The sequence below is a fragment of the Petaurus breviceps genome, unplaced genomic scaffold (genome assembly GCF_028583685.1).
Source record: "Petaurus breviceps papuanus isolate PSGF00001 unplaced genomic scaffold, PetGlider_PUasm1.0 189, whole genome shotgun sequence".
NCBI lineage: Eukaryota > Metazoa > Chordata > Mammalia > Diprotodontia > Petauridae > Petaurus > Petaurus breviceps.
Window position 1 is genome coordinate 23,967,696 of NW_027185809.1, and position 26,133 is coordinate 23,993,828.

A 26,133-nucleotide genomic window follows, 5' to 3' on the forward strand; every position below is an offset into this window, starting at 1 on the left:
ATGCTATGATATGAGCTCCTATGCCTCTCAGACAACCCTCATTTATATCTAAGGTAGAATAGTTATTTATGGATTATAATCTTATTTAAATGACTGATTTCCCAATCCATTAGTAAAAGCCACTAGACATTGGTCAACTGAGAAAGAAGGCACCCCCGTACACCTCTCTATCAAGTACCCATTTAAAGCTTTAAGGAAAAAAAGAGGGACAGGAGGAGGTGTCATAAAATTTCCAAATAAAATGGGTCCGTTCATATTGACATGAAATTTAAAAGCCCCTAAATCTACTTCAGAAAATAATTAGTTTCAAATCATGCTTATATTTTGTTTGAAAAGACTCATTTTTCATGTAATAGCAAAAGAGCTGTTGGAAAATGATAAAGTCTTAAACCCTAAGGGTTTAAATTAAATGGCTAATCTGATATAGTTGGTTCCCAATTCTTAAAATTTCCCTGAGTCTCATCTCTGCTTCCCTTTCCTCCAAATGCTCTTTTAGGATCACCTAAAAATAACAGTGTACCAACGTAATTATTAGGAAATGGCTCAATATAGTGTAGTACATGAACATAATGGAATATTATTGCTGCACCACCAAAAAAAAAAAAAAGAATTCAGAGAAACCTAAGAAGACTGATGAGTGAAGGCAGCAGAATCAGCAAAATATGTATGATGACAGCAATGTCAATCCAAGCTTAGTCCCAGAAAGGAGTTCAGAAAATATACCTCCGTCCCTTCATATAAGAGGTTGGAGACTAGAGATGTGGAATGTTGCATATACTGTCAGACTCAATCAATGTATCGGTTGCTGGACTGTTATTTTTCTTTTTTAATCTTTTTTTTTTAATAAGGGGATGTTATAGAAAGGGGAAAATACAATGAATGTTGGAAATGGAGGTAATTTCTTTTGTAAATGAAAATATTGAAGACTCCTTTATGAGTAAAAGGCCTTCTGGATTATCAATGCTTACACAAGTGCTAAATTTCATCAAGTTTCAACTCTTATCATTAATTTTGATGAACTTAGCAAAAGCAAAAAGCAAAAATTACCAGGTAGAATAGTAAATTAGTTTATTTTCCACTGTGTACATAAGCTAAATATTAAGGGAAAACATTAGTGGACATACATAACTCACACACATAAAATAAATATCCACATTTTATGGTGCCTCTGTGTTGGACATACTCTTAAATATCTTGATCATTTTTTTCTACCCAGTGAATAAAATTCTTTGTTGGGCATCAGGTCAATAAAATGAGAAATATGGTTAGACATACAAAAGAAAGCAGAAATGGAGACTGTCCCAGGCATCTTCTCGATCAAAACCCTGCAATTCCAGTTTTTAAAAATGTTCTTCTGTTATGTCATCAGCACGACTAACCGCAAGAGCAAATTCTAGCATAGTTAACTCTCGAGGTGATAAGTCAGTCATTCTCCAATTAGCAACGACCTGATCAGGCAGAATGGAATCTTTGTACGATCTATGTAGAGCACTATGGTCAATGACACAGTAGGAGCACCTATTGCTAGCACTTGTAGCTACGATGATGAGTTCTTTATCAGCCTTGCTGAGAGGTCCCGTTTTTTTTGTTGATAATGGCATTGTAGTACGCAAAAAATGCTCTGAATTCCCCTGGTCGATGCTCTAACGGGCCTTAAAGACATTGGGTAAAAATCCATTCTTCTTTTCTACCTCTTCCATGATCTCTACTATATCAAAAGGTAGTTCCTTTTTATAAGGAACAGGATAACGACCAATAGGCTTTGTGGGTTCTTCTGGCTGAGTATCTTTGGAATGGCTTGTTACTTTAACAGGGTCCCAAGTCCATTTGTCAATAATCGAGGAACACGCGAAGCCAGCCCCAGGTGCAGAAAGCGCAGGAAGAGTGCCATTGTGGAGTGTCGGGACGGCTAGGCTCCTACCGAGGGTCGCTCGCCTTTCCCAACCAGACTTCTGGGCACTGGGAGAGTAAAACTGCAAGTGCTGTGATTTCTTGGGAGCGTGTATGCAATTTAATTTTGAAAGAAACTTGGAGGGATAGGTTGTTTTTCAATTGTGCTTGACTCTTCATGACCCCATTTGGAGTAGTGTGGAGGGGTGGCTAGGTGGCTCAGTAGAGCACCAGCCCTGGCATCAGGAGTTCAAATCCTACCTCAGACACTTAACACAAAAAACTAGCCGTGTGACCTTGGGCAAGTCCCTTAACCCCAATTGCCCTCCAAAAAGCAAAAAGAAAAAAAGAAGTAGGAAAAAAAAGATACTAGAGTGGTTCGCCATTTCTTTTCTCTAGCTCTTTTACAGAAAAGGAAATTGAGGGCAAACAGGATTAAGTGACTTGCTTAGGGTCACAAAGCTCATAAACTTCTGAGTCCAGATTTGAACTCAGGAGTAGGAGTCTTCCTGACTGCCAGTCCAGAACATTATCCACTCTGCCACCTAGCTGCCTGTCCATCTTGAGAACCATAAGTCAACTCTGGAGAAGTATCAAATAGATATCACATATAGACTGAGATGTAGTGGATAGAGTGCTGAATTTGGAATTAGGAAATCCTGGGTTTGAATCTCCAAATCACATATTTACTACCTCTGTGGCCCTAAGCAAGTCACTAAAACCTCTTTGTGCCTCAGTTTTCCCATCTTTAAATATAGGGAATGAATTAAGATGACATCTATGGTCAGTTCTAGTTCTGAATCTATGATCCTATGATCCATCCCTGAATCCAAAGCTATTAAGTGAAGACACAGGTGCCTTAAGGTCTTTTACAGTTCTCTGACTGTCACACACACACACACACACACACACACACACACCTCTCCTCCAGAAAGGATGAATTTAGAATAATTTTGTTCATATCAGTTTCAAAGAAAAACAGAATTGCCTGCTATTCAGATACTGATAGCATGGTCTGTAAAATTGAAACTTTGTCATACTATGCTTATTAATTATTAAGAGTAGCTTGCATCTTTTCTGGATCCATGTATTAAATAAATTTAATTTACTTGACTATTCAGAGATTGAATCTGTTTTGTTCTCCAAAACTCTTTATCTCATCTAGAAGTCAGAAAGTTAAATGGCTCTGATATATATCACATAAAACTTGGTTCTACGACTTCTGGTTCAAGTATATTATGAACAAGATCTAGACCTCAAATGTCAAATGCTGATTCCAAGCTTTTAATTCAGTAAAAATTTCACTTAAAATTTTAATAATACTCACCACTATTTGGCTGTAAATATTGGTCTTGGTAAATGAAAGTATTGCTTTTTCATCCAAATTATTAAGTTTTGTTCTAGACTTTACCCTGGGCTCCATTTCTATAACTTCCTCATCAATTTTCAAGTCATGAGACAATATTGATCCATCTAGATTTTTTTTTGCTCCTTCTGCAATAACTTTGTTGAGTGTAGAAAATAAAGAATGAGTCTTGACCTAAGCAAAGAATATTTATTAAAAATGTGTTTAAACGTTAATTTATGTGAAATGGTATTATTTTCTGAAAAGATGAAATAGAAATTTTGAAAGAAAATTAAATTTTTATTAGTGGCATTGTAGTCAAGTAATTTAAAACAATAAGCCTCAGTTTTTTCATCTATAAAATTAGGATAACACCTGTAATATTCCTCACAGGATTGTTCAGAGGCTTAAATAGTATAATAGATTAAAAGTATTTTACAAATCTTAAAATGCTATGGAAATTTTGGTTATTACTAACAATAGTAATATAATAGAGGCGAAATTTTACTTCTGGGTAACAGTATTTCTGATTATGTGAACCACAGAAGGCATCAACAAAAATCAATAAGTCATCAAAAATCAAAATAAATTGGGCGGCCAGGTAGCACAGCGAGTAAGAGTACCGGCCCCAGTGTCGGGATAACCTGAGGGATCGAATCCAGGCTCAGACACTTAGCACCCACCCAGAAACACCTGGCCGTGTAACCTCGAGCAAGTTACTTAACCCCAATTGCTTTTAAAAAATCAAAATAAATTTTTAAAAATCAACAAAAGATGCTGAGTTTTAGTTACAAATGTCCATATTTTCTACCCATTGTTTACTTATAAAAACTTCAGGAGAATCCTATTATAATAGCTAATTATTATGCTAGGTCTGGTTCAATATATAGATAAAATCAAATTCTTGAAAAAAAACTACATATATTGTTCTACTGCATATGACCAAAAAAAACCCCCAAATGTACACACATACCAATGTTAAATACTCAAATTCAATGATGTACTCTGGCAAGACAAGGTCATGATCAAACACAAACCACTTGCTCTGCTGAAGGTTGCAGCTACAGTTTTTGTGTGACATTAAGGAGCCTAAGGTAAAAAAGATCACAATTTCAAAATAGAACAGATTTTTTTTCATTTCTATTTTGCAAATACCAAAAAAAATCTTAAATACAAACATATAGTTTCCTAAAATAATGTATTTTTTTTCTCTTCACCAATTCCTGTAACACCCATAGACAGAGCTTTAATTTTGAACTATTTTCTAATTCTCTATATCCATAAAGTTGTCTGCCTCACCACCATATTAATACTGTTTTATTCACAAATTTAAAAAAATTGTTTTACTTTTTTTCTTATATCTTTTTACTTTACTATCCAATTCTTCATATCTTTTTGCCAGATGTGCAGTACTTTGTACAGCACTACATCAAACACATTATTACCTCAAACAGTGTTTTTGCATTCCTTGATGATGCCATTACTTTCTTCTCACAATTTCACACACCTAGGTTGGGTACATGTAATATTGTATACATGAAATAATTAGAGAGAAAAGAGATAAGGAAAAAGGAGGGGAAAAGAGTTGAAGTTCATACATGGTCTTTTTTTTTTTGGAGGGGGGAAGGCAGGGCAATTGGGGTTAAGTGACTTGCCCAAGGTCATATGGCTAGTAAGTGTTAAGTGTCTGAGGCCGAATTTGAACTCAGGTCCTCCTGACTCCAGGGCTGGTGCTCTATTCACTGCACCACATAGCCACAAGAAGTCAGTCATTTTTTATGGAAAAAAATAAGTTCTGTGAAAAGTAGGAATTAAAGAGTTAAAAAACATCACACTAAACACAAATATCCAGCACTAAGAAAGATGAAATCATGATACCCATGATGGCAGACATACTTAGTAAACTTTTCCGAGGCATGAATACTGAATTAAACATTGGATAGTTGACTTTACAGATGGAATCTTGTTCACGAGCCTGAATGCTACGTCCAAGAAAAACTTTTGTCATTATGAGTATCCCTAAATGTGGAAAAACATGAAATACTTTTACTCAGTATATAATAATAATTTCATAATATAGTTCTGTTGCTCATGCTTATGAAATAACATTTTTCCAAAATTTTCCATGACTGAATAAATCTTAAAAACGGTCAATAAGAACAAAAAGATTTAAGAATACTTCATCTTAAAAACATGTAACCAAAAATAAGTAAAACTTTTAGTAAATTAGGTTAATTTCTCCTTCCAAAGGGGGTTAATTTGAGTCATTACAATAAATTATGGATTCAGGCAAATCGTCACTGTGCATATTACTCTCTGGGACCAAGTTGAGAGTTTGTGGAATATAATATGTACTACAGGTATCTCGATTAAACATTAATGGTTTCTTATTTTGATACAAGTGGGGAAATATAGGAGAAAAGAAATAGCAGGTAGTAATGATATTTCAAGAGAACATAATTCTCTGACTTTAAAAAAGTATGTAACACTAGATTTTTGGCTTTGCAGTGACTGGATAAAGAATGTAAAATACATAAGACTCAGTTTAGTTCAGATCACCTGGGCAGAACAAAGAGAATAAATCAGTGAATGAAAAATAAAGGAGATTTTGTTTTCCCCACTCTTACAACATTAAGATAAAATGGGCCAGAGTGAATAGTCAGGACCTTAGAGAAAATGATGTAGTGCAAGATGGAATAATATGGGAAGAACCTGCCTACCACACCTCTTCATCAGCCCCTTAGACTCAGCCTTAGATTATGTGTGCTAGAGAAAGGTAGCACCAAAGCATCCTCTCAGACTCCTGATGAATGGTTTACAGATTGCTTTTCTCAAATTCCAGGCTAGAGACCGAAGGCTAAGAATGGTGAATTACCTCATGGTGTACCACTTCAAAAGCTCAGATATGTCAAAACATGCCAATTCATAAAACAACTGATACTACTTAAAATTTGTCCATGGCTACATCCGGGACTACGAGGAAAGAAATAGAGCCTTTTGTTGACTATTTTCCAGGACACTGGTCTGGTGACTTGGATGACACCTGTCTGATCAAAATTTAGGTCATCTGGCCACCTAAGTATGATATTGTACTGTGCACTTTGTTAGGCTACCATAACATGGTCCAAGGTAACCTGTTTTTCCTAAGAACTTGGCATGTGTTCATTTTATTCTTCTGTTGTCCATTTATGTTTTATTTTTAAATGAATTAAAGTAAAATATTAAATTTTATTTAAATTGCAAGATATATTGCAGTGAAGCTCATTCCATCTAAATCACACACTGAAATATAAATTGAACAGGTGAAAAGATATAAGAACAAAATATAATGGCTTTTGAAGATTTAAGAAAATGTATAAATAAATCCAACAAATAAAACGTTAGCACTGTAAGGTTCTAAAATACTGTTCATTTACATTACCGTGCCTGTACATTTCTGCATCAAGAGGGTTTTTCTTTTCATCCTTGATTTGTTTCTGTATAAATTCAATTCTGGGACCTTCACATAGACTGAGACTGTTAGCAAGGATTACAGCGTCTTTTTTGTGAAATGACTGTAAAGATTAAAACAGAGTCTGAGTATGTCAATTTTACTGACATTTCTTCAATTTCAGTGTCTTCTAGATAATAATGCTTCTTAGTTCACGTGAATGGTATCTATGAAGAGAACCACATTTTGGGCACAAACTTATTTGAATGGGATGGAAATCATACAAATACAATATGATTCCACAAATGTATAATATACAATGAAAATTATGTGAAATGTTCTAATTGAATATAAAAATAAGTTTGTTAAAAATTATCTGAAGCTATTGGAAAAACAGCCAAAATAAAGACTAATATTTTTTTTAAAGCAATCGGGGTTAAGTAACTTGCTCAAGGTTACACGGCCAGTTATTATTTCTGGGTGTGGTGCTGAGCATCTGAGCCCAGACCTGATCCAGGTCATCACGACACTGGAGCCAGTGCTCTTACTCGCTGAGCCACCTGGCCACCCCAATAAAGACTAATGTTACTCTATATAACAGGTGCAATAGCAACATAATTTTTTCAAAAATCATTCCAATAAGCCTGCACATGATGTTATTTTTTTAAGCACACAGTTTTTGTGAGGATATATTATTGGATTGTTATGCCAATAAAATCTCTTATTTATGTAACTAACTGCAGTGTATACTTTAAATTTATATATTATTCCCCAAGCCCATAAAATTTAGTGTATGAACATCTTATTATATACAATAATATAATATATAATATAAATGTAATATAAAAATATATGATAATAATATAATAAGTGTAATAAATTTTTGAGGAAATGGTATTGCTTTTCATTATTATACATCAAGCATCCAATACAATGTCTTATAAATAGCAGATACTTTATACATATACAATTAAATGCATAAATTTTAACAATTTGAAAAGCCTTTTACAAAACATACATTCCATAAAATTCAACTGAACACTTATTAAATACTATGCAAAGCAAGTGACCTTACTGGGTCCTAGGGACACAAAGACACTTTTGAGGAGCTTATGGTCTTTTCATAATTTTTTAAAAGAAAATGGAAAAAAGTATACTTTAACCTACACCTAGAGTTTATCATTTTTCTCTCTAGAGATGGAAAGAATTTTTCATCATGGGGTTCTTTGGAACTGTCTTGGATCATTGTCTTGATCTAAGTAGCTAAGTTTTTCAGAGTTGATCATAGTTAAAATATTGCTGTCACTGTATTGAATATTCTCTTGGGTTTGCTCACTTCACTTTACATCAGTTGATGTAAGAATTCCTATGGTTTCCTGAAATCCACCTGCTCATCATTTCTTATAGCACAATAGTATTCCATTACATTCATAAACTACCACTTATTCAGCCTTTCCCCAATTAATGGGTATCCCCTTAATGTCCAATTCTTTGCTACCACAAAACAACTGCTACAAAATTTTTATACAAGTAGGTCCTCTCCCCTTTGATCTCTCTGGGATACAGATCCAGTAGTGGTATTTTTGGGTCAAAGGGTTTGCACGGTTTTATATCCCTTTCGGCACAGTTCCAAATTGTCTCCAGCAATGATTGGACCATCTCAATAAATGCCATCTTCATTTGTTGACAACCTATTCCTAAAGAGGAGACAAAGTCTGCTCAATCTTTTTGAGACACTTCTTGGGTTGTTTTTAAGTGAATATTTTTTAAAAGTGCAATAACATGTTATTTGACAATGTTTTTCTGTTTATTCAGAATGGAGAAAATCTATACAGACTGTTTTATTTATGTCTGTGAACTTATTTTTCTCTCCCCTGCACACAAATGTCTTGGGTGGTAGATGGCTCCTGGGCTATCTGAATTACCATGTACAGTGGTTCAGAATGAAGGCAGAATATGAAATGAAGAGAATGTTGGGTGCCTAGCCTCAGCAAAAGTTCTGATATGAAAAGGAGACACTAAAAGTGGAAAAAATGCAGTCTCTGGAGTCAGAATTGAGTTTAAAACTTAGCTTTGTGATGTTTGGAAAACATCACAACCTATTTGAGCCTTGGTTTCCTCATCTATCAAATAAGGGGTTGGACTAGGTGGCCTTTGAAATCCCTTCCAGCTATAGATCTCTGATCCTACTAGGACAATAAGAGTGAGACTTCAATCAAATCAGCAAGCATTTACCAACATAAACCATCATGAGATTATAGGGAGCTGAGGAAAGAGATCTTCTTGTGGGATGCAAGACGGCATGGTTCCTATTGCTCCTGAGATCCCTCTTTAGTGTGAGGACTTGGTTTCTGGGGACCAGTGCACCACAGAGGCCTTTATAGTAGTAGATGCACGCTGGTCTAAAGGAGAACTTTTGAGTAATAAACATAGTAGAGTAAGTCCCTGCCTCACTCAGGTTTGTTAGCAAGCTTGTTCACTGGCAAAGATAATGGGTAACATCTGCTAGAGGCTGAGGAGAACAAAAGAACTGCAAAAGGAAAGAGAGATTTGTGATAATGACTACCACCTGGCTTATATTTAAGGAAAGCTGTAGAATTGTGGCCAACAACAGGGAAAATGGCTAGAAGTGAGAGTTCTGGGAATTAATAATGCTGAGCAGACAGAAGACTGAGGAAGTGAGCACCAACATGCAGGAGGCAATCATGACTATTCACTGATGAAGCCCAACTAGGGTAACATTGGAAAGTCTTTTTGTATCCCACGGGGTTTTTGGAGGACAGTTGCACAGTGTGGTAAGTATTACTTTCTACAGGCTTGGATGCAAGTCCTTTTACTTTCTGTTAACTTCGTAAGTAGTTTTAAGTTTGTAAGGGGAATTGGTAACTATCTTTTTTTTTTTTTTGCAGGAGGGTGGGGAAGGGATGGAAGCAGGAACAGGGCTCTCAGACACTGAGAATTTCAAATTATCTATGTGACAAAAATGAATCATTATTTGTTAGAGGCCTCACCAAAATATTCCCAAGCTCTTTGTATCATGGAAGAGTCTATGATAAAATGTTTATACTTGTAACACACTTTCTTATAACTTGCTATTTAATACAAGAAAGGGAATTTTTTGGGGGTGTTCATATTTGGTATTTATTAGGTTAAAGAGAGCCCCATGTCTAGAAATGCCCTCCACCAATGCCTTCGATTTTCCGTTATAGTCCTCAGCGGAGTGGCTCTCAGCCAATGTTTATGAAGTTCTCTTCTGCTCTTCCCAGGCATCTCAATTCATGGCAAGTTCTTCCCTTTGGTCATGTAGCACCAGAAGGTCACAGAAGCCCAGGAAAACATCAGGCCTATTCTGAAAAGTCTTCTGTTTTTGTTTCTTCTCTATTGTCTCATGAATCTCTTTATTCAGCCACCATCTAACTTATTTGTGGTCAGAAAGCCATTTTAGTTCTTAGGTTTTTAACACAGTCTTCTGCATAGGCAAATGTTCTCAAAAAAAAAAAGGTGGAGTAATACAGTGATGAAAAAAGTGTTTTAATATTCACATATCATGTCCCTTTGTTTTATACAAAAAGCAATGACTGGGCTTACTACAGAAGGCTCAAAAGACTTGTGATTAGTACTTCTCTCTAGTACAGACTTCTCTCTTCCATGTTGCTTGTACTGATGTTTGCTCTTTTATCCATTTTCCCTTTTTGGGGCATCAATAGTTTACTTAAATAGAGCTGGTTGGCATTACCTCCGTTTCTGGTCACTTTTATTCTTTATCTAATTGGGTATTATTTTTTATGTCTTCTTTAACAAGTCAGTGTTGTTGTCTTGTTACATGTAAGGCTACTTTGGGAAATGATTCCCACATTGGAAAATTTTAGTTTTCTGTCAATCAATTTATTTTGTGTGAAGTCATTTATCATGTCTAGTGCCTCATAATTCTCTTCTTGAAGAAAATATTCACGATATATAGATGTGAGGGTTTTATAGTATCTGCAAGTTTTTGGTCTCTCCCATTTTTTTCTTTTTCTTTTTAATTTTTAAAAATAAATTTGTTTGTTTCCTTTTAGTTTACAGGATTCAATTCCACAATTCCTTGAGTTTCACATTTTGTCCACCTCTCTCCCTTCCCCCCCATGGCGGGATATAGTCAAGTATAGGATCTGTAAATACTTTCACATTATACATTAGTCAGGTTATAAAGACAGATTGTATCAGATGGAATGAAAAATGGTAAAGAGGACATAAAACCAAATAAGAGAAGGAAAAAGATCAGGTATTTTGCTTCCACCTGGATATAAACTCAGTTCTTTCTAGTTCTTTCTCTGGATGCACATATTTCTCTCCATTATGAGTCTTTTGGGATTGACTTATATCACTGCATTGCTGAGAGGAGTCCAGTCTATCAAAGTTGGTCATCACACATGCATTGTATCTATAATTGTGTACAAATTTCTCCTGGTTCTACTCTTCTCACTCAGCATCAGTTTGTATAAGCCTCTCCAAGTAAATATGAAGACCATCTGCTCCTCGTTTCTTATAGCACAATAGTATTCCATAACATGCATATACCACAACTTGTTCAGCCATTCCCCAATTGATGGGCACCCCCTTAATTTCCAATTCTTTACCACCACAAAAAGAGCTGCTATAAACATTTTTGTACATATGGGTCTTTCTCCCACTTCTATGATTTCTTTGGGATATAACCCTAGGAGTGGTATTGCTGGATCAAAGTGTATGAAATTATTTATAGCCCTTTGGGCATAATTCCAGATTGCTCTCCAGAAAGGCTGGATCAGTTCACAACTCCACCAGCAATGCATTAGCCCACATCCTCTCCAGAATTTATTGTTTTCCTGTTTTATCATCTTAACCAATCTGACTGGTGAGATGTGGTACCTCAGAGTTGTTTTGATTTGCATTTATCTAGTCAATAGTGAATTAGAGCATTTCTTCATGTGCTTATAGATATCTTTAATTTCTTTCTCTGAAAATTGCCTCTTCATATCTTTTGACCATTTATCAATTTGGGAATGACTTGTATTCTTATAAATTTGACTCAATTCTCTGTATATTTTAGAAATGAGTCCTTTGTCAGAGACATAGGTTGTAAAGATTCTTTCCCAATTTGCCACCTCCCTCTTAATCTTGGTTACATTGGCTTTATTTGTACAGAAGCTTTTCAATTTCATGTAGTCAAAATTATCCATTTTACATTTTATAATGTTCTCTAATTCTTGTTTAGTCATAAAGTCTTTCCCTCTCCACAAGTCTGATAGGTAAACTATTCCTTGTTTTCTGAGACTGCTTACAGTAACAAACTTTATACCTAGAACATGCACCCATTTAGACTTGATTTTGGTATATGGTTTTAGATAATGGTCTATGCCCAGTTTCTGCCATACTGTATTCCAGTTTTCCCAGCAGTTTTTGTCAAATAGTGAGTTCTTATCCCAAAAACCAGGGTCTGGGGGTTTATCAAACAATAGATTACTGTAGTCATTGACTTCTGAATCTCGTGTGCCTAATCTATTCCACTGATCCAGTCCTCTAATCCTCAGCCAGTACCAAGTAGTTTTGATGACTGCTGCTTTATAATACAGATTGAAATCTGGTATAGCTAGTCCACCTTCCCTAGTATTTCTTTTCATTAATTCCTTTGATATTCTGGACTGTTTATTCTTCCAAATGAATTTTGTTACTATTTTTTTTCTAGCTCTATAAAGTAGTTTTTTTGTAAATTAATTGGTATGGCACTAATTATATAATTTAATTTAGGTAAAATTGTCATTTTTATTATATTAGCTTGACCTAGCCATGAGGAATGGATATTTTTCCAATTAGTTAGGTCTGACTATATTTGTGTGAAAAGTGTTTTGTAGTTGTGGTCATATAGGTCCTGGGTTTGTTTTGGCAGGTAGATTCCCAAATATTTTATAATGTCTACAGTAACTTTGATTGGGATTTCTCTTTCTATCTCTTGCTTTTAAATTTAATTGGAAATATAAAGGAATGCCAAGGATTTATGTGGGTTTATTTTATATCCTGCAACTTTGCCAAATTTATTTATTGTCTCAAGTAGTTTTTTACTTGATTCTCTAGGATTCTCTAAGTATATCATCATATCATCTGCAAAGAGTGATAGCTTGGTCTCTTTGCCTAATTTGATTCCTTTGAATTCTTTTTCTTCTCTAATTGTTACTGCAAACATTTCTAGTGCCAGATTGAATAAGAGGGGTGATAGTGGACACCCTTGTTTCACCCCTGATCTGATAGGCAATGCTTCAAGCTTCTCCCCATTATATATAATACTTGCCGATGGCTTTAAATAGATGCTACCTACTATTTTAAGGAAGGCTCCATTTATTCCTATCCTTTCTAATGCTTTTAATAGGAATGGATGTTGTATTTTGTCAAAAGCCTTTTCTGCACCTATTGAGATGATCATGTGGTTCCTGCTAGTTTTATTGTTGATATGATCAATTTTACTGATGGTTTTCCTAATATTAAACCATCTTTGCATTCCTGGAATAAATCCTACCTGATCGAAGTGTATTATTCTTGAGATAAGTTGCTGTAGTCTTTTTGCTAATATTTTATTTAAAATTTTTGCATCTATATTCATGAGGGAGATTGGTCTATAATTTTCTTTCTCTGTTTTATCTCTTCCTGATTTAGGTATCAGTACCATATTTGTGTCATAAAAAGAATTTCGTAGGACTCCTTCTTCACAAATTTTCCCAAATAGTGTGTAGAATATTGGAATCAATTGTTCTTTAAATGTTTGATAGAATTCACTCGTGAATCCATCTGGCCCTGGAGATTTTTTCCTAGGGAGTTGACTGATGGCTTGTTCAATTTCTTTTTCTGAGATGGGATTATTTAAGTAATTTACTTCCTCCTCAGTTAATCTGGGTAACTTGTATGTTTGTAAATATTCATCCATTTCCCTAAGATTATCAAATTTATGTGCATACAATTGGGAAAAATAATTCCTAATTATTGTTTTGATTTCCTTTTCATTGGAGGTAGATTCACCCTTTTCATTTTTGATACTCATAATTTGGTTTTCTTCTTTCTTTTTTTTTTATCATATTGACTAAGGGCCTATCAATTTTGTTGATTTTTTCATGAAACCAGCTCTTGGTTTTATTTGTTAATTCAATAGTTTTCTTAATTTCAATTTTATTAGTCTTTCCTTTGGTTTTCAATATTTCTAATTTGGTATTTAATTGGGGATTTTGTATTTGTTCTTTTTCTAGCTTTTTCAATTGCATGCCCAATTCGTTGAGCTCCCTTTTCTCTAATTTAATCATGTATGCACTCAGGGATATAAAACTTCCCCTAAGAACTGCCTTTTATGTATCCCACAAATTTTGTTATGTTGTCTCATCATTATCATTATCTTGAATGAAATTACTGATTGTTTCTATAATTTGTTGTTTGATCCACTCATTCTTTAGGATTAAATTGTTTAATTTCCAATTAGTTTTTAGTTTGTCTTTCCCTGGCCCTTTAATGCATATAATTTTTATTGCATCATGATCTGAGAAGGATGCATTTAATATTTCTGCCTTACTGCATAGAATTGTGAGGTTTTTATGCCCTAGAACGTGGTCAATTTTTGAGTATGTGCCATGAACTGCTGAGAAGAAAGTATATTCCTTGTTATCCCCATTCAGTTTTCTCCAGAGATCTATCCTCTCTAAAATCCTGTTCACCTCCTTAACTTCTTTCTTGTTTATTTTGAGGTTGGATTTATCAAGTTCAGAGAGGGGAAGATTAAGGTCCTTCACTAGTATAGTTTTGCTATCTATTTCTTTTTCTAATTCCTTTACCTTCTCCTCTAGGAATTTGGATGCTACTCCACTTGGTGCATATATGTTAAGTAATGATATTGCTTCATTCTTGATGATGCCTTTTAACAGGATATAGTTTCCTTCCTTATCTCTTTTAATTAGATCAATTTTTGCTTTTGCTTTATCTGAGATAAGGATTGCTACCCCTGCTTTTTTCACTTTAGCTGAAGCATGATATGTTTTACTCCAGCCTTTTACCTTTACCCTGTGTATATCCCTCTGTTTCAGATGTGTTTCTTGTAAACAGCATATTGTAGGATTATGATTTCTAATCCATTCTGCTATCCATCTCCATTTTACGGGAGAGTTTATTCCATTCACATTTACAGTTATGATTGTTATCTGTTTCTTTCCCTCCATCCTATTCCCTCCCCTGTTAATGTTCATATTTCCCCCTTCTCCCTTCCCCTCTTAATAGTTTGTCTTTTGACCACCACCTCCCTCAGTATTCCCTTATCAGCCTCCCTCCCTTTTCCTCCCCATTCCCCTTCTTCCCTCCCTAAAAACCACTCCTACCCCCCTTTTGTAGCCCTTTCCCCCTCCTATTGCCTGTAGGATATTTTTATACTTAAAGAAGTATGTTATTTCTTCTTCGCACCAAGAGTGACAGGAACAAATCTCATGTGAAGCTCCTCTCCCTACTCTCTTTCCCTCTAAAATGATACTTTTTGTGTTTCTTCTCCATAGAGTCCTATGCTTAACTGGTTATTATTCCCTCCTTGTACCAGAACCAATGAGGGAAAAGCTCATATGATTCCCATCTCCCTCCCTTCTTTTCCTCTGCTATACAGTTTTTATGCCTCTATGTGTGGCATAATTTACCCTTTTTTACTTCATTCCCTTTCTCCCATTGCAGTCCCTTTGTAGCCCTTAATAAGACTTTTTTAATTGTCATTTTGTGTATTTTATACTCATACCCTCTACTTGTCTATAACCAGTTTACTCTTATCAAATGGCAGGGTGTGTGTGTGTGTATGTGTTTTCCCTGTTTACCTTTCTAAGTCACTGTTGCATCTCCTAATTTGAGGTTGAATTTTCTGTTGAGCTCTGGCTTTTTCATCAGGAAGGTCTGGAACTCTGTTATATTGTTGAATGACCATGTCTTTGCCTGGAAGAATATGCTCTGTCTTGCTGGGTATGTGATCCTTGGTTGTAACATGAGCTCTTTTGCCTTCCAGAAAATTGTATTCCACTGCCTCTGATCTTTCAGTGTAGAGGCTGCCAAATCCTGTGCAATCCTCACTGTTGACCCTCGATACTTGAATTGTTTCTTTCTGGCCACTTGAAGTATTTTCTCTTTTATCTGGTAGTTCTGGACTTTGGCCACAACATTTCAGGACTTTTCAGTTTGGGATCTCTTTCAGTAGGTCTCCGGTGGATTCTCTCAATTTCTATTTTACCCTCAGGTTCTAGTATCTCAGGGCAGTTTTCCTTAACGAGCTCTTGGAGAATGTTGTCCAGGCTCATTTTTTTTATCATGATTTTCTGGTAGGCCTATGATTCTCAGATTATCTCTCCTGGATCTGTTTTTCAGGTCAGTTATTTTTTCTTTGAGGTATTTTACCTCTTTTTCTAATTTTTCATTCTTGTTTTGCTTGACTAATTCTTGGTTCCTCATAGAGTTATTTGTTTCCATTTGGTTGATTCTAGTTTTTAGCAAATCATTTTCCTTGTTTAATTTTTGGAGCTCCTTTTTCATATCATACACTTTTCTTTTTAGAGAGATATTTTCCTCATTATAATGTTTTTCTAATTCTGCTATTTTGGTTTTGAGAGAATTCTTCATTTTGTCTTCTATTTTTCTCATTTTGATTTCAAAGTTCCTTTTGATCTCATCTAGGAAAGCCTTCTGTGCTTGGGACCCATTCCCTGTGGAAGTTTCAGCTGTGGATGTGGAGTCTACATTGTCTCCCTCTGAGTTTGGTTCCTCCCTCTAAGGATAGTAGGACTCCAGAGTCTTTGTAGTTTGCTTTTTACCCATTTTGAGGCAGGGTCCTAGCCACAACCTTCCTCTAGGATCCCAAGACTTTACTGTAGAGGGTTTTGCCCTGGAGCAAGAGTTACTATGTTTTCAGGGTCAGAGGGGGGATTTGGAGCAAGTGAGGTTCACTCTATCATCCTGGTCTTTGGAGGTCCTGAAAGGGGCTTTTTTTTAAAGTTTCTGGGCTATGAAGTGGTAGCCCCAGGAGTGTTTGCTGTCCAGGGTAGGGGCCCCTGTATTTGCTTCTTACCTTGCTCTTTCCAGTCCGAGCCCTTTGGTGATAGGCCTGGTAGTGGCTCTTGTGGTTGGTGGGAAGACTTACCCCCGCAAGTTGATCAGGCCTCTTCCGGGCCTGCCCCTGCCATCTACGCTCAGCCTTCCCAGACTGCCTGTGCGTGGTCTCTCCCATTTTCAAATCCTAGACCATGTTATTTCTCTTTTCCTATGTCCATTTTGGTATTAGCATCAACAAATACCAAAGTATATATTGATTTAATTTAGAAAATCTTAAAATGTTCTCAGGAGAATTTCTCTGCCTCTTCATCCTCTTCAACAGATGCCAGTGCAGAAACAGCAATTATCCTCCTAGTGGTATTTCTGGAACTACTCTATCGTTTTTTCTTTAAAAAACTATTTTTAGTTTTCAACATTCATTTCCACAAGATTTTGAGTTACAAATTTTCTCCTCATCTTTCTCCTGCCTCCCACCCCAAGACAGAGAGCCTACTGAATACCCCTTCCCCCAATCTGCTCTCTCTTTTATCTTCCCCTATACCCCTTGTAATGTAATGCCAAGGACAGGCAACTTCCCAAGGTTCAGAATACCAGCAGAGGTGCTCTCCATTTTATTCAGTGACAAATTAAGAACAGAGAAGGTCAAAATATGACATCATTCAAAATACAGCATTTACTAAGGGTGATTAAATAATCTCCAAGTACTATCCCACCCCAGGACCTTACATTCATTCAATCAATTACAAAGTCCCTGTTCTAAATACTACTCCACCCCTAGGCTCCATCACAAAGAGATTAGTTTACAATCATAAATAAAGTACATTCATTTGTTCAATCATAGAACACAACAAGGTCAAAAGTTCCCCACTCCTGGATCACAATTGAATCTACCCCAGAGTTACAACAAGTTTAAGCACAGCACTTAATACCCAAATGGAGGTCTTTTCTTCATTTTGACACTAGGCAAGTTCTCAGCAATCTTTGTTCCTGGGGAGACAAAGCTTAGCAAGACCACAAGATACATTGCCAGTCTCTTCATTAATTCATCCTCTGTCTGCAGAACAGTCCTAGGACCCCTGAAAACATTAGCAAAACCCTCTCCCAGGATTTCTGTGAACATACAACAAGAAAATCCTTCTTCAGGGCTTCTGAACCAACAGAAAGGTTCCCAGACTCCTGCAACAACAGCATTGTCCTTCACCAGTGGACAGTATTCACTCTCTGTCTACAGGACAGTCTCAGTAGCTCTTAACCAACAGCCAGGTTCCAGGACTTCTTCAACAACAGGACTGTCTTTCACCAGTGGACAAATCTGGCAAAACAACATCAAAACAGACAAAGTACCAGCAAAAAAGCCATGTCTCCTCAGTCCTTGGCAGCTCCGGTGGCAGGTCTCAAAAGTCCAGGGCAATTCAAAGTGGCCCTCAGCAATCCTCTCAGTCTCTCTCTTCCTCCACAAGTGCTGCTTCCAAAAAGTTCTTCTGCCTCTCTCTTGTGTCTCTCCAAATCTATGACACCAGCTCCTCCCAGTTCAGGACTTCCTTTTCACGTCAACAAGTCCATCCCACAGGTGGGATTAACAAGCTCTGGGTTTTAACACAATCAAACCAAAAACCAAGCCAATACAGGGGAATCTTTAAATGCCATCACTATCACACCCCCCTCTAACTTTCTAGGACAAGATGGATTTCTATCCCCAGTGCATATGTATCTTATTTCTGAGTTGCATGTAAAAAATTTTTTTTAACATTTGTTTTTAAAATTTTGATTTTCATATCTTCTTCCCTCCTCACCCACCCCCACTGGGAAGATAAGCCATTCAATATAGGCTGTACATGTATAGTTAGACAAAATGTTCCCATAGTAGTTATATTGTGAAAGATTAACTGTATTTTCCTTCATCCTATCGCGCCTCCCATTTATTCTGTTTTCTACTTTGACCTTGACTCTTTTCAAAAGTGTGTGCTTCTAACTACCCTATCCCTCTATCTGCCCTCCCTTCTATCATTCCCCCTTTTATCCCCTTTCCCCCTACTTTCCTGTAGGGTAAGATACCCAAATGAGTGTGTATGTTATTCCCTCCTTAAGCCAAATTCAATGAGAGTAAGGTTGATCCATTCCCTTTCAGCTTCCTATTCTTCCCCTCCAATGTAACAGTTTTCTCTTGCCTCTTTTATATGAGATAATTTACCCATTCTATCTCGTCCTTTCTCCTTTCATTATATTCTTCTCTCACCTCTTAATTTTTTTAGATATCATCCCTTCCTATTCAACTGATCCTGTGCCCTCTATGTATACATGTACACACATATATACACTCACATATGCATTTATACACACATACGCCCTCCTATATATACAGATATGTATGTATACATATATATATACACACATATATATTCCCTTCAATTATCCTCATAATGAGAAAAGTCTCATGAGTTACAATTATTATTTTTCCATATAGGAATGTAAAATAGTTCAACTTCAATAAGTTCCTTATGATTTCTTTTTTCTGTTTACCTTCTCATGCTTCTCTTGATTCTTGTATTTGAAAGTGAAATTTTCTGTTCAGATCTGTTTTTTTCATCATGAATGCTTGAAAGTCCTCTATTTCGTTGAATGACCATATTTTCCCCTGAAGTTCACCCAGTTTTTCTGGGTAGTTGATTCTTGGTTTTAATGCTAACTTCTTTGACCTTTGGAATATCATATTCCAAGCCCTTTGATCCACAGCCACCACAAGCTCTGGCACACTGGCCACATACCCCAGGACCACCACCCAAGACTTTGATCCAGATCCAAGCAGTTCAAAGCAAGAGCAGTTACCCTCTGAAAAGTTGTTTGGTCCCCCTATGATCTGCAGGCCAGGAGCTCTGGAGGCAGTCATGTGGCAGCAGCTGTAGCCACTGTGCCTCTGTTGCCTCTGTCCCCAGAAGCAGAGGCTGGACTGTTCTCTTCCATCTCCCAGTTCCAACAGAGTTCTCCACTGACCTTTTACTTTCTCTTTGGCATTTGTGGGTTGAGAAGTCTGGAAACTGCCACAGCTGTTGGTGAGTCAGTCTCCTGAAGTCTGCTCTGGTGTGTCTGGGCCACTGGTTGGGGCCACTGGTTGGGGTCACTCTGAGTCTGGGCCAGGGCAGCTCACATGGGACTGAGCTCGGCTCCTAGTCAAGAGGTCCAAAAGAGAGGTCTTTTCATCTTGATGCGAGGCTGGCTCTCAGATTCCATGGTTCCTCTTCCATGGTCCCAATTCCTGCCTGAATATACCCAATTGTCACCGGGATTCAAGGGCAGGCACCTCTCAGTTCCTTGTCCAGCTCCTTGCCAAGTTCCCATTCCATAGTGAAGCTCACAGTGTCCAGTCCACCTCAAGTCCTTCACAGTTTCTGTTCCTGGGAAGACAAATCTTAACAAGGCTACAATAACATTCATACATACTGCCGGCATCATCATCAATTCACTATCTGCCTGTGAAATTAACACAGACCCACCAACAAGGTCTGAGAACGCAACACAAATCATCAGTATAGAAATCAACAAAGACCCACAAACAGGTCCAAGAGGTCAACACAAATTATCAGTAAAGTTCTAGGACCTCCAAAATATTCCTCCAGGACTTCTGGAAACAGACAACCAGAAAATCCTCTTTCAGGTCTTCAAGTAAGATCCCAGGGCTTCTGTCCAAAGTATCACAAAGAAACATCAACACAAACAGAACAGACAAACAGAGTGCCAGGGTTCCACCAGTTTTCTCCTTCTTCACTCTGTTACCACAAGATTTCTGCTCCCTTCTCAGTTCTTCTCTCTTCTCAGTTCTGCTCTCTCCAGCCTGGGTCTCTCCTTATATATGGCCATTAGATCCTCCCCTTCCTGTTGCATGAGCAACAGGAGTTCACAAGTTCTAGGGTTCACAAGTTGTGGGGTTCACAAAGACTTGGGCAAGAAACTTGAACTGAAACAAAGTGCTAAATAATTAAATAGCTGAAACAAGGTGTTAACTACTTCTTTGCTTAACACTATACAGGGTGAAGCTAGGTCACAGTGTTTCCTTAACTGCACTTGCTTAATAAACTTCATGCATATTATCTGACACACACCAACAGAATTAGAGCCTCATTATCCACACATGCATCCTATGAACAGAAGGAGGATCATATTAAGGAACAAGGTATAATATATGGGGAACTGTAACCAGGAAGGGAAGGTTAAGAACCAATCCTGACCTCAAAGGGAGGGTCATTGATAAGTTAACCCTGTGCTTCCATATAGGCATGCTTATGCATTTCAGCCTAGGGTGTCCACTTTTGCTTTTCATGAGAATGGTAATAAAAGCTTTTCTTCACCCATTCCATTGTATAAGATTTTTTGGGGGGCCTTGGGTGTTTCTAACACCTATCACCAAGGATTAGTGTGTTTTTTTTTTCATGGAATAGCCAAGAGCCAGTGTCATTGGATCACATAGTTATGTGGTAGAGTGTAAAGTATAAGAAGACTGGAAAAGCTGTTTGCACACACACACGTGTATGTGTGTGTGTGTGTGTGTGTTTGTGTGTGTGTATGTGAATGGTGGCGGTGGTAATGGTGGTTATGAAGAGCTTTGAATGACGAACTGCTTTTTTTTTATTTGATCCTGGAGACAGTAGGGTACCAAAAGTGTTTACTGAACATGGGGTGTAGGAAGTAACATGGTCAGACTTGTGTTTTAGGAAAATCACTTTAGTGGCTGAAAGGAGGATGGACTGCAGTGGGGAAAGACTTAGGTGGGGCAGGCAGACCCACCATCAGATTACTGCAATAATCCAGGCAAAAGGAAGTGATGGCCTGCACCAGAGTGGTGGCATTGCCAGAGGACAGAAGAGAACATATTTGAGAGATGCTGCAAATGTGAAATCAATAGGTTTTGGCAACAGATTGGATTTAAGGGGTAAGAGATAACTGAACTGAATATGACACTTAGATTAGGAGCCTGGGGGAGTGGAAGGATAATGTTATCCTTTACAGTAATAGGGAAGGTAGAAGGAGGAGAGAGTTTAGGGGAAGATGGGTTCAGTTTTGGACATGTTGAGTTTAAGAAATCTGCTGGACATTCAGTTTGAGATATGATGGGCAGCTGGAGAGTCAAGAGTGAGGTCAATAGAGAGGTTAGGGATGGATAAGTATCCATTGTATTGAGAATCAGGAACACAGAGATAATAATTAAATCCATGGGACTTGATGAGATCACCAAGTAAAGAGGAAGAAGAGAAGAGGACCTAGGACAACACTGTCCAGCCTACTGGTGATTAGCTTCTCTAGGAATCAAAGATTTTGAGTTCAAAGGATCCTTAGAGATAATCTAGGGAAAAATCTCCATTTTCAAGAAAAGGAAACTGAGGCCTGGAAGTGTTTTGTAAATTGCCTATGGTCACTCATGTAGTAAATGGAAGAGCTGGGATCTGAACCTAGGTCCTCTGACTTTACATTTAGTGATATTTCTACTATACTCCACTGTGCCCTCTGTATTTAAGGAGGCTAGTATTGGGAAAGCAAAAGTGCTGCTGCCAGGCTTGTATTCAAAATCTTTCTAGCTGAGTAGAAACTACTACATCCTCCATTGTCACAACATTCAAGAACCCAGGTTACTTCCATGCCACAGTGAGAAATCAGTGTAGTGCTCTTTAAACATTTAACAATGAGTTAATAAAATAGCCCTTTACAAGTAAAAAATTAAATGAGAGAGCAGAAGATGTCATATAAACTGCTTGGTTGATACTCTCTTATTAAGATCTCCTAAGGAAGTATAATTTTTATGAACTAATAATTACCATTTCATGAGCAGCAATTAACATGATGATATAAGTGGAGAGAAGGAAGAAAGAGAATATGAGTTATGCTAAATCTGTAATCAAGAATCATATAATAAGCCAAAAGAACTATTCAATTGACATTTTCAGTTACCCTGTTTGTTTCAATCTCTTTGAATCCTTTCTCAAGTATTTGCAGCAGGTGTTTTTTCTTTAGGGGAACTTCTGGATCAAAAATATAAAAAAGGTATTCCATCATCTTTCGGTAGTTCCTTAAGAATAATTTGAAAAAAGACAGTTTAGAACTCATATCATAATATCTCAAAAGGAACAAAAATAAAGTATTGACTAATAAACGGTATGTGTTCATCTACCATCTGCTGAACAAAGAAGGCAGCTCCTTTAAAAGAAGATCAAACTATGACAAAAATATTCTTAGGAAGGTTAAACTTCTTACTCTGAATCATTTGTATCTTCATTGTCCAAAAACTTTTGGAATTTCTCTTCAAATTTCAGTCTCAGAATACGATTGTTCATTTTAAAAATGCGATTTATTTTTACTCCTGTAATACCATATGCTCTGAAGTCCCAGGAACAAAACCGTGACAGAATTAAGTCATAGCAGCAATTAAACCTATATGGAAATATAATATATGCACAATTAAAGAAAATAGCACATTTTCCTTCTAACAATATATTAAGGGATAAAAATCATATGAAATACTTATTTTATTATTTTCCCCACTGGAGAAACAATATAGTATTTTAGTCAAATATATTTAGTCAAATACAAAGTATTTAGTCAAACAATGCAGTATTTTATTTAAAATCTGACAAGTTTATGTCAAATTGATTGATCCTCTCATTCTGCTCCTGAGACCCCACCCTCAAACATTCTTAAAAAATATTTTATTCCATCTCAAACAAGAATCTGTTAAGACAAGCCAGATCAGAGGCCACAGATCACAGATGATCCCTAGCTGCTTAGGATCACCAACATTTGACAACATACATAATAACAGCTTGCCTTATGTGCTAGGCATTGTGCTAAGCACCTTACAACTATTATCTCATCTGATCTTCACAACCATCCTAGGAGGTAAGTGCTAATATCATCCCAATTTTAGAGTTGAGAAAGCAGAGGCAAACAGAAGAAAAGTGAGTTGCCCAGGGTCATAATGTCAGTAAATATCTGAGGTGGGATTTAAACTCGTTTTTCTGACTCAAGATCCAGCACTCTATCTACTGTGTCACCTAATAATAAACCAGTGAGATCCTACAATTGGGTCCTGCCCTTTGAGGAGCAAAGATGAAAATATCCTCTTGTCCTAAAACAAAGCCCTTAACCCCAAGTGAGACACATAAAAGTCACACAACAATCAATTCTCCCAGATACTAGCTCTAATTCAGTGTTACCCATTGTGGTATGATGCTTTATTTGCAATTTATAAAAGAAACTTGGCCTACTAGGGTTAGTTCTCTGGAAAATAATGAAGATATATATGAAGCTTTTGTGAAAAGTGAGGATTTTGGGGCAGCTAGGTGGCACAGTGAGTAGAGCACTGACCCTGGAGTCAGGAGGACCAGAATTCAAATGGGGCCTCAGACACTTAACATTTACTATAGCTATGTGACCTTGGGAAGGTCACTTAACCCCAACTGCCCTGCTTCCCCCCTCAAAAAAAAAAAAGAGAAATAAGGATTATAAACTCTCTGAATGCCAGGATTATGTTATCTCACCTTTTAATCAGCAGTGCCTAGTCTATGGCATTGCACTGAATAGTTCTTCTAATGTGAATAGTCACTCAGTCAATTAGTATTCACTAATGCCTACTATATGTCAGGCACTGTACTCAGTGTTGAATTAAAAGCTAAAGTCAAAACACACTGAATAAAATTTGTGAAAAATACTTAATGCAGTACAAAAGACTTTTAATGTATATCTTGAGTAGGAAAAACAAGATAGGGATGGGCCTATGGCATTGCACAGATGACAGAAAGAAAGTTGATGTACTTGGCAAATTTTTGCTTCCATTTTAATGTGTCAAGGAGATTTTTTTCTTTTTTTTATATTTTAATTAATTTATTTACTTTTGTTTTACAACATTCAGTTCCACAATTTCTTGATTTCCAAATTCTCGCCACCCTGCCATGGCAGCATTCAATCTGACATAGGTTCTACAAATACCTTCACATTAAACATTAGTCAAGTTGTAAAGAAAAGTTATAACCAATGGAGTGAACAACAAGAAAGAAGGAACGAAACAAAACAAAAAACAAAAGAGAGACAGCAAATAGTTTGCTTCAATCTGCATTCAGATTCTGTAGTTCTTTCTCTGGATGTGGATATGTTGGGTCAAAGGGTATGCACTTTTCATAGCCCTTTGGACATAGTAAGGATTCAAACTAGAAAGGACAAAATAAACACGATTAAATACAAATCGAAAGTATTAAATAAGTGAAGAGATAATAATAAAACATTTAACTGCTGTAAATAAATTAGTCTCCCAGTTCAGATGAATTATCTCTCAGTGAAGAGGGTCACTATAAAATGATGAGGTTTAGGCTAGGGGTGCTCGAGGTCCCAAAATACCAGCATGCTAGGTCCTGCCAAATGAATTTGACTCAAGTCTTCTCTTAGCCAAAGAAAAGCAAAGTTTATTAAAAGTTTGCCATAATAGGCAGACTCTTTAGGAGTCTCAGTATCTGTAAGGCTTGTATTGGATAAGTGGGCCAGAATCATCTGACACAGAGCAAGTCTATGCTAGAGAATTCTATGGTGCTCTCACACCACATGGAGGCAAGATGGGGTCTTATATACAGAAAGATTGTGGGAGGAATCTAGGGGTGGTCTAGAGGAGGAGTTTGGGGAGGGTCTTCAGGGGGAGTCAATGAGGTCAGATTCCAGTAAATGAGTGATTAAGGGTGGGAAGTTGCTGGAGGCTACCTGGAGACAATGGTGGGCTAAGCCAGTTCAAGGGTGTAATAGTTGATTTGGATATAGATATTTTGGGAGGATCAAGGGTGGGGGCTAGCTGGATAATGGAGGGCCAAAGCTAGTAACAAAGGTTTGGCCAGAGCCACAATGAAAGGCCTATGCCTCATCAAATGGGATGATTCCATCAGAGTTCAAGAGGGTTCCCAGAGCCTGTACCTCATCATTCCCCCCTCAAAAAATGGGACCCAAATTCCTTTGGGGTAAAGGGCGAAGGTCTCAGCTTTTGAAAGTGTTTCCTGTTGGCAAGGGGAATAGAGCTGTCCCTGCCTCTGTGGGCCTTGTTCAAGGGGATCAGACTTCACATTCAAGGGATCAGACACTGAAACATGCCTGATGCCAGGTCCAGTGGGCTGGAGAACTTAGATTTAATCAGAGGTTGTTATAGCCTGAGTGGTCATCTGGAGGTTGATGGCTTAAACCCTGGGAGAGACAAACCTGGAAAGGAGGTTAAGCAAATGAAGACCAAACAGGCACCAAAAAAAAAAAAATTAGAAAAAGGACACTTTCCCTGGTAGGAATTAAAGATGACTATGGCAAGGCCAAAACACTGTCAGATATCCCTTTCCTTTCCAAATTGCTCCATGGACATTCAGCCCATGGGAAGCAATAGCAGCCACGGAAT

The 26,133-nt window shown here is 37.1% G+C and overlaps 1 protein-coding gene across 1 annotated transcript in view; it reads right to left on the minus strand.

The window, feature by feature from the left end:
- The window catches only part of LRRC9 (leucine rich repeat containing 9), a 211,438-nt gene that overhangs the window by 118,730 nt on the left and 66,575 nt on the right, over positions 1 to 26,133 (minus strand). The window contains exons 11-16 of the mRNA XM_069092055.1: positions 22,971 to 23,147; positions 22,668 to 22,785; positions 6,657 to 6,789; positions 5,132 to 5,254; positions 4,209 to 4,324; positions 3,218 to 3,430 (exon numbers count right to left, since the gene is read on the minus strand). Of these exons, the coding sequence (XP_068948156.1) occupies positions 3,218 to 3,430; positions 4,209 to 4,324; positions 5,132 to 5,254; positions 6,657 to 6,789; positions 22,668 to 22,785; positions 22,971 to 23,147 (880 nt within the window). The remainder of the gene's footprint in view (positions 1 to 3,217; positions 3,431 to 4,208; positions 4,325 to 5,131; positions 5,255 to 6,656; positions 6,790 to 22,667; positions 22,786 to 22,970; positions 23,148 to 26,133) is intronic.